General features: G+C 42.5%; 1 protein-coding gene across 1 annotated transcript in view; it reads right to left on the bottom strand.

The window, feature by feature from the left end:
• Window positions 1-538: 538 nt before the first annotated feature.
• Window positions 539-9,671, bottom strand: part of DDRGK1 (DDRGK domain containing 1) — a 40,097-nt gene continuing 30,964 nt past the window's right edge. Inside the window, exons 6-9 of the mRNA XM_075148386.1 lie at window positions 9,598-9,636; window positions 4,936-4,992; window positions 3,468-3,516; window positions 539-2,147 (exon numbers count right to left, since the gene is read on the bottom strand). Of these exons, the coding sequence (XP_075004487.1) occupies window positions 1,975-2,147; window positions 3,468-3,516; window positions 4,936-4,992; window positions 9,598-9,636 (318 nt within the window). The 3' untranslated portion in view covers window positions 539-1,974. The remainder of the gene's footprint in view (window positions 2,148-3,467; window positions 3,517-4,935; window positions 4,993-9,597; window positions 9,637-9,671) is intronic.

Genomic DNA, 9,671 nt, shown 5'->3' with positions numbered 1-9,671 from the left:
GGCGCCTGTTATTGTTAGAGAGCATGAATTTGGCTCATAATAAATACTTTGCCATCATCTTCTTCTGCCTAGCACCTCCTCTGAACTGCAGCTTGTAATCAGTCTTTCTGCGACCTGTCAATGAATCACAAACAACCCTTTTGGCGTTGGCACAGCCCTGTGAAACTCCAACAATGAAATGGTTTGAATTATTTCTGTATTACAAGACACAACTCTTGTCCGAGCTAAGATACAGCGGTGTACAACGGGAGGTTGCACACACCCTTCTCGGCAGACAGCCGGCCCGTGCTGAAGTGGCGGGGCAGTTTTGCTGGTGCAGTTGTACTAGCAGAGCAGAAGCAAGCTTGCACCGCACAGTGGACGTGGTGTTATTTGTTACGTTCACAGAAATTGAGTGTACTTCGGAGTGGTTTCTGTGGATTTAATGGAATACCTCTGGTCTTTGACTGGCACACTGGAGGCTATGGCATTGCTAGCTGGCTCCTTTATCTCTTAAAATCCTTTAGCACATTGAAAAAATATCCCTAATACAAATCTCTGCAATTCTTTCACTATTATTTTATTAGAAGAATAGGTTAAGACAGAACAAAAAACCATGGCAAAATCAAATTTTGAATAATTAAGAGACTTTACAAGCCTCAAATCTCAAGCAATCTTTTTGCTGGTTATCGTTGTGCAACACAGTAACGACGTACCGATCTTTCACGTCAACCTGCGGTGCTGCACTGTAACTCAGCACTCCTGCAGAGTATCACATTCAGCAGTAGTGCAGCGATTAAGAAGGAAATATGCTCCCGTCCATTGCTTTATTGCTATCTCATCTCACCGATAACGCAGCTTTTAGTCTACTCAAGTTATCTCTAAGTTTGGCAGAGACAAAACAGGCCCTCTTGCCCTCCCCCATTACTGTATATCCACACAGATTCTGTTGGTTTCAGAAAGCAGAATTAACAAAGCATCAATTAGGCTATTAAAAAAATAAATATTCTTATGCAGGAAATATACTGACCCCTACAATTAATATTAATAATAATTTACTTGTTTAATTGCATGACTCATAGTGCCTGAATTTTTTATTTAAAAAAAAAAAACCCAAACATCCAGAACACAAAGGCCATGGGGCAGGGGTGTCTGAGGCCTTCAGACACACTGAGCTGGCTCTTACTTCAAAGGATGAATCATCAGAATCTGGCTGGTATCAGTAGAATTGGCCTGCACAATAAACGAGGTGACTTAGCCTTTCCCTGGAGGTGTTTCTGTCTCTTGGCTACAGAAAAATAACGCAGCTTGGCTGCGAGCAAACTTTTTATATTCTATAAACCAAGCAAAACATATTTATATAGCAAAGGTTTTCTGAAATAACCTCTCGAAGTTCTCGCAACACAGCAAGCACTCTTTCTAGAGTTTCCGTATATATTTCAGTAAGAACAGAGACACACTTGCAGTATTTTCTTTTTACTCTGTCCTTCCAGTGTTGATACAGAAGACAATCTGCAAGCCTCACCCCTACACACCTATTATTCTGGGCTGCATACATCATTGCCACAAAGTTATACAGCTCCATAAGTGCAGAGCAAGCATGGAGAATTCTGAATGCAATCAAAACCAAGTATATTTGATACAGACATCAGAATCTGGAAACAATAAAAAGTTTGGGTATAGTCACATGAGACTGGCTGCCAAGATAAAGTAACCATGTAAAAATTACTGATATTCCTGGGATACAGGTGCATCAGAATGTTTTAGCCCCAGGTTCTTGGCTAGCCTCTGTTGTCCAACTAACTGTCCTATTTTCTACCAGCTCTAACAGAATGAAAAGCAAAACTTCTGATCAAGTCTTGCAGCGGATGCTGAAAAAGAGCATCCTATCTTCAAGCACCATGAACGGACTAGAGGGGTTCTCATTTGTTTTCAATTACGTGGCTTATTCATTAAAAGGTTAAACTCCTGCTGTATTTTTCTCCCGCCACAATTTCATGCCACAGTTGGAGCAACAGCTCGGCTGTCAGGCTGGAGGTTGATCAGGGAATTGCTTGCTTGGGCCAGCTCTGCGATGGAAACTCGCCCTCTCTGTTTGATATACTGAGCCACGGCAGCCATCTCCTCTGGAGTGATGTAGATGAACTTTCCTCTGTCATCAATCACACCTACAGGGGAAAGAAAGGACCTTGAAGTCAGCACTTTGGCTCCTCTCACCTCCCGACAGACATCAGTCACTTCTTTTGGAAGGGACATCCAAACTGCTGAGGCTGCATTTCATATCTAGGGCAGGCAGAACAACGTGCTAGCAGTCAGGCTTTTATCTCCTCTCTACTGTTGGGTCTTTGAGCAGGGCTCTGGCAATACCCGAATGCCTTGGTAAGACTAATTTTGTTCAAAGTAACACATTCTTTTCATTGTGCGCAGCTAGCTGGGAGTTTCACAGCAGCTACTTCAGTTTTTGGTGCCCGTGTTCTGGGCCCAGGCAGCTGGTGGAGAAAGGCAGAGCAGCAGGAGGGCCCAGGAGGTGATTCAGAGCCCCTGTGGCGCCCAGCTCAGCCATTCCAATTTACCCTCTAAAAGGGAATGAAGCTCCATTTCCATATTTCAGTTGCTCCATCAAGAGCAAGAGTAGACCCCTCTGTTCTTAATGCATTACAGGATCAAATGCAAGGCAGAGAGCCTCACTGGCGTGCCTTTTAGGCCACAGACACAGCCAGGACACTACACATCCTTACGCTTTGATTCAGAGCACTTTTAGGTCACTCGAATGGGTATCCACATGCACCCACCAAGATAGTTGTTTCCCTGCCACGACCACAATATCAGGTCAGTAAATGTTTGCATTGGCACCGTCCCCTACTTCATCCTCGGAAGGAAAAAGACTGCCCAGCAATAAAACAGACTTGTTCAGACAGGGAGCTACCCACACGCTCAGTCTCTGCTTACATTCCAGCTTTGATTGCGTGGGTACGTGGCTAGGAACAAGCACTTCACTTACTGCAGCATCCTGGAGTGCTCTGGGATGTTTGCTTGTCCCACAGCATGCCGTACCCCAGTCCTGGCTTTAGCCACGGCACCTTTAGAACAGGCTTGCAAACTACCCCAAAACATCCAAGTAATTCTTTCAAATTCAGATTTCAGAAGACATCATTTGCAGCTGGCTGCTCAGCAACCCCTAAAGGCCTTCAGCAGGGCTCCATCAACATGCAGAAGCCTTGTGCTCGTTCCTGAACTGTTGGGGACATTCACCCCCACCTCTGTCTAATGTATCGTAGGAGCAATCGCATCCCATAGTGCTTTAAACAGCAGTTGCACGGCAGCTGAAGCAGAGATAATAAAAGTATCTATTTATCAAGTCCTACTAGGATCTTCTACAGTTTAAAACAGAAATTACACTGGACGTCTCTCTCTACCATAGTTAAGGCATTTTCTGCACCACCTATTCACCAGCTAAAATAAAGTCCCCTTTGTGTTTTGGCTGTCACCTGTTAGAGTGCCATCTGCCATCAGGTCCTGGATTCTGTTAATTGCATCCTGTTCAGAAGGGAAAAAGGAATAACAAACTGGTCAAGAGGAAGGCAAAAAACATTTCACATGTTCAGATAAACTCCAGATGGAGGCTTACATTTAATTCCTCAGTGTTAAAGACTTCAGTGAAGGATATACATCAGTATTTCCAGACAGATGCAGTAAGCCCTTTGGTCTTAGAAGGATGAAGTGAGCTTCTGCATTTTGGGGTGTTCAAGTAACTTCCCCATCCCCAAAAGAGTTAATTGCTAAGTTAGCCGTCAGTTTTATGGAAGGGGGGTGATTATACACATCTTCCCAGGCAAAGGCTGTGTAGTGCCAATGCAACACGCAAGTGCCATGAAGTACACTGAGGTACTTCTCCAAGAACCTGGCTACACGCAATACATTTCAGAGCTTTTTATATTTTTCCCTGCTCCATTTAAGAGGAAACCTCTTTTACCAATCCAAAGAACAACTTGTTGAATTTATTGCTGGGTTAACTCTATAGTTACTCCAAGCACGCAGTTCCAGCACACCTTAAGCTAGTATCTAAGCTTTGGTTTCCAGAGTTCTGCCTCTCTCCCTTTCTTGTATTTATGTGACTGCAGAAGCAAATTATAGTTTAGATTTCAACCAAATGAATTCCCTTAACTGACTCACTGCATGCTTAACTGAAGTTCTGGTTTACGAGAGAGGCAGGGGCACAGCAGCATGGACTTACAGCAGTGTAAGCTGCTGTGAAGGGGCACCCCAAGATCAGATTAGGTACAGAACAACAGAAAACATTGGTCACTTAGAAATATATGTCAAATGTGCTCAAATTAAAATAAACCAAGCCACAACTATTCTTCAGAGTCAAAACAAAATGTTTAGAGAACAGAAAAAGGACAGGGGGGGGCAGGGGGGGAAGTACAGATATCACATCATGAGCTCACTTTGACAGGCTTATACGGTGCTGAGAGGGACAATTTTCTTAAGTAATGCACCAGAAGATAAAAATTCTTACATGTTCTAAGAATACACAAGCAACTGGAGCAAAACACCTCATCTATTGGTTGTCTGCAAACATAACAACATTGTCCAATTATGCAGGCAGTGTCTGAATTTGCTTCTAGCTCTGCTTTTGATTCCCCAGTACCCTGAATTGCTCTATGACTAGACTTGCAAACACTATAGGATCCATTAGCCAACAGGAAGCTGTGCAAGAGGCAGGCTGAGCACTTTTCACTGAAACAATCTTGTAAGCCAACAATCCTTCACTGGCTGGCTGGTGCTTTGATGAATGGCCACATTTTTAGGGCTGATTTTGCTGAACTTCACCAAAATCCAAGCATTTTCAGTAACGCTGAGACACTTGCATAGATGTTACCCTTATTTACCCACTTTCTCTCCTATCCTTTTAAACTCATTGCTTGTACTTACACCCCAAAAGGTAGTACTTACCTGTGTTCTTAAACCCAAATGTGAAGCCAAGTCCTCCAGCTGGATTACCTTTGTTTTCTATAGAAACAAACAAGAGTTAAATGCAGCTGATGAATTAGAGGGTTAGCATATTTCTTTTCCTTTCAAATAAAAAATGCATTTAATAGACAAAGTAGAACCTGCCATTCTAACTAACTTTTCCTAGTAAGCACTCTTCTCTGACGGAAAACTCTAACTTAAGTTACTTAAACCACTCTGCTCTGTGGAAAGACTGGTTGCTCTGACCCACTTAGGCGAAGACTCAAATACATTTGCCAGCATTCATCCTTAACCTTTCCTTACGTTAGGAGGACAGGATGAGCACAAGCACAGTAAACAGCCATGGCTCTGTTCTCCCTGCCACCTGAGTTGCTCAACTGCTACCTTTAATTTCCAGTATGCTTTAGCAAGATCCCTTTTTGTTTGAAAGATGTTTCAAAGTACATTTTAAAATGATCACTGGTACATATCAACGCATACATAAAAATCCAGACAAGACTGGCAGCATTAAGTGCTTTAGACTGTTTTACTCATGTCATGTGTATTAATGCCATAATAATCTTCCTAAGCAAGTGAACACCTTATTAAAATTGTCAGTGCTGGAAGCGTACTGCTGGCGCACTCCTGCGCAGGCAGTGCGATGATCTCTGAGAGCAAAGGCAGAAGCAGGAACTGCAAATTTTCGTTTTGCTTTTGAAAGAGATTCTTACTGCAGCCTTTCTCAGTCAGGACTCAGTCACCACTGCTTACATCTGGTTTTATGCTTCTCTAGCTCCAGAGAATTACAGAGAAAACACCTGGTGCACTCATCTGGAGCTGCTTGGTTCCTATCTGCAAAAGTTTTAGAAACTCATCTGTTCAGATGCAGTAAAAGGACGCACTGTTTATACGGAATTTGGAAAATATAAAACTTTTGAAAACAGTTCAGTTAACATTCTGGACTACATTCCTAAGAGCCATATACATACGGCCACAAGAGCTACATTTACATTATCAGATGCAATACTTCAAACAATAAATGCATTTGGTTCTGATCTTGAGAGTACACTGGAAGGACACTGAAGAAATCAAGAGAGGCTGAAATAGATGAATCTTTTTCATTAATAAAATCAGACAAAAAGCCACACACAGACTTAGTAGTTGTGAAGTTCGATGCAGCCAAGCTAGAGAACTGAATACCATGGACTGAACGCATGGAATTGGAACCAGTCCATGGAATTCAGTTCTCAGAGCTGGGAACTGCCAAGATTCGTCACATCTTCTTTTAAAAGGATTGAGGGGGGATGCAAAGCCACATAAACAAGAAAAACAGGATTTAAACCTTCACTTAAAGATATTCACCCTCAATGACCAAGTTTAGTGGAAGCTTTCCAAGATAGATCCTGCTGTGAATGAGAGCCCAGAGGGTGGGGTGGAATTAGGATGCATTCCCCACACACACTCTAAATATAATGACATTGTGAGGTCCCAAGCGAACAAAACACTTCACCACATGCTTCACGTTTTAGAGACAGGCTTAACTTTATAGAGCAACGTATACATATCCGCATTTTACTGAATTCATTTAATTTTAGGTATGATTCTGCTGCTGTCCTCAGCAAGGGATGAAACGGAACAAGAGCTCTCAGGATTAAGATGAGTAGGACTTTTTTTCCATATCTTGTAAGCGTCATTTTTCTTAAAGAAAAAACAGGAAGGGGCAAAGCCTCCGAGTCCTTCGCTATCCCTTTCAAATGGAGTTTGCTGTTTCAATTCACAGTTCAGTTGCATTCAATGATACACCATCAAGCCGGGTGAGAACAGTTTGCCGGACAAAGCGCAGGCTCGTATTTCCCTGGGCCAACAGAGCTAGTGCTCCACAGCAAGGGAACGGCTCAGCCACTCTTTAACCTCTGCCCGCTTCATTACTAATTTTTCTTCTGAAGAGCTCAGAGAGCCTCAGAGCTGGTTTGTAAGGTGTGCTGTGCATCTACAGCACTGCTAAGTAAAACCATAAGGCTCCCCTTACAAATTGGTTATTCTGCTCCTCTGAGAGCAGAGCAGTCAAGTCTGTAACTTGAGGAGCGGCCGCTGTAAGCAGCAAACACACAGGACGGCGACTGAAGCAGAGACAATGCCACAGCCTGAGGTGTAACGTGGTGACATTGCAGCAGATGGGTTAAACTGGTTGCGGGGCTACTATGAAAGCCCCAAAGAAAGGGAGATGCAAAGGGAGATGCTCAGCTTTCAGAAAAGCAGAATTGGGGGGCATCAATCCTTTTTGTGTCTTTAAGAAAAATCCCATTTAAAACAATCCCACGAGGCAGAGCCGGAGAAAAGAGGCTGCATTTTACTTCGAAGACCCTTAGGAATGGAGCATGGGGTGAGCTATCTCCAGTCAGTTACACCAGTAAAATAAGTTATTCAACAGAAGAGCTAAATTAAATTTTATTTTTTAAAAATGCCAATTGATCTTTTAATTAATACGTTTTTCAGACAGTTACTAGCAGCTTAGCACTGCTTCTTGATATAAGTCAATGGTTTCTGTTGAACAGAAAGATGAGGGCAATACATAATCTGTATGTTAAGCATACTTTCAAGATTTAAAAAAAACCCTAAAACTTGTAAAAGAAAGCAATGCCCCAGTTCTGCAACTCATCTCTACATAGGAAATCAGGTGTCGAAGTGCTTCTGAATTAGGTTTTCAGCCCGTGCTTAATTTCTCTGACGTCAAGTAGAATGACTAATATAAAACTATACATATGTGCTTAAACACTGAACTGAGAGTTTGTGACTAATCTGTTCCATCCACCACAACCACCAGGGCAACGTGCAGAATCAGACCCTACTGCATTATCCCTTGGAAACCCTCCCAATTTTTGTGGGAAGATCCCAAGGGACATTGGAATATCCTATTGTTCTACCTACTGTTATCCTAGGGCAGCTTGTTTATCAATAAAGAACAGCACATCTTCCTTAATCCACAGCTTGGCAGTATCTTGAAAGCCTTAGATGGGAACAGGTGAACCGGGATCACACCGTACCACGTAGTCCATTTCCATAGATGACAGTAATTGAAACAGAGGGTGGTCTTAACAGAGATGGCCATTTCAAAGTTCCCCTCCCTTTCAAAGAAAACTCTCTGGCTTCTGTGGAAAACAAATATTGAAATCCCTGCATGGCTGCAAAATGAGATGTGCCATCTGATGGTTCGTGGTCGTTCCATGGTTTTACTTTGGCTCTTTAAACATGTTACCTATAGCTTTTCCAATCTATTCTCAGCTGTCTCATCTGCTTTTCGCGGTGCTTCTGCTCTGAGTTGACTGGCTTAGGCTGGGGACGTGGTTAGTGAACAGGGGCTATTTTCATTTGGGCTGCAGTAAAGAAGATACGTCCTAAGTCTGAGTGCTGCTAGCTTACACATTTCCAGACTACCTCCAGAGATCACGTTGATCAGAAAGCACTTGACAGATGCAAACCTAGCAGCCTCTCTCACTGTGGCCTGATGGCAATGGGACGCACCACCACAAGTCCCAGTGACACAGGAGGCAGAGAGCAGCACAGCAAACGATGCACCGTAGCTTTGCAGACTCTAGAACAATCGAGCCATTGTTCAGACTTGCATGGCAATCACTCAGATTGACTCCTTGCGGAGAATTACCCATGAGACAAATCTGTGTGTAAGTCCAGGTTTTTGCTGGGGTAATGGACATGCAAACCTGGCCCAGAGTCCAGAGATTCTGGATTAACAAAATGATTAGGACGCCACTAAGTATACGAGTGATGTGCTTACTAATGAAGCCTTTCACATAGATGCCATATATTGTCAGATAAGAGTCCAGTTTCCAGTAAGGGAGGAAGATTAATTAGGACAAAAGATTTGCATAACATTGTTAGAGTAAAAGTAGAAAAATGCATTTGACCTTTGATATACCAATGGTGGAGAAAGAAGCATTTGTCCTTATAGATTAAAAGTGGAAATCCTCATGAACACACCACAGGTTTTAAATAACTGACCACACAATACGATGAAAAGGAGACTAAACACACCCTGTTAAAAACAAGTGATCTTCTCCTTAAATATCCCTTCCAAACACTAAGACAACATTGCAAATTGCACAGATGAAAACAAGAAAAGAAATCGCATGAAAAGTTGGATTGACCTTTACAATGCCAGTGTTTCAGACACAAACACATCCTGCACGGCAGGCCACATGCTGGTACAGCAATTCTCATTCATGCTGAGCTGAGATGTAGGGACCGTTTTCTAAATCAATAGCTGATGTTCCCACACAAAAAGCCTGAATGTCCCAAATCCCACTCAACAGCAAACATTGCTGTTCATAAACTCTGAGGGTTATCCACCAGGCACAGAGTTTATAACACCTAACCTTATGAAAGAGGATAAGAGCTACAATCCTGCCCCCAAAAGCCAAGACACAGCTGTAATTACAAAGCATTTTAACAACGATGGACATGCTCGTGCATGGTTAAGTAAATAATGCAGACTTTATCTAAGGTATCACTTTTGTTACTTGTTGAATATTTAAGCAAATCAAAGAGCAAGTAAAGATTTCCCTTCTTTCTGCAACTCAGCTCTTTGGCAAAGATATTTTACGCAATCTAACAAGTATGGAAGCAGGAGAAAGACCAATGGTAGCTTACCTTAACGTATTCGAGAAATTCCATTAGAAAGCTGCGAGACTGGATACAGCAAGGAAAACAATTGTTATTTGAAA

This window comes from Calonectris borealis, chromosome 4, assembly GCF_964195595.1.
Source record: "Calonectris borealis chromosome 4, bCalBor7.hap1.2, whole genome shotgun sequence".
Classification (NCBI taxonomy): domain Eukaryota; kingdom Metazoa; phylum Chordata; class Aves; order Procellariiformes; family Procellariidae; genus Calonectris; species Calonectris borealis.
The sequence above is the reverse complement of the archived record's forward strand: the minus strand, read 5'-3'. Positions and strand labels throughout refer to the sequence as shown.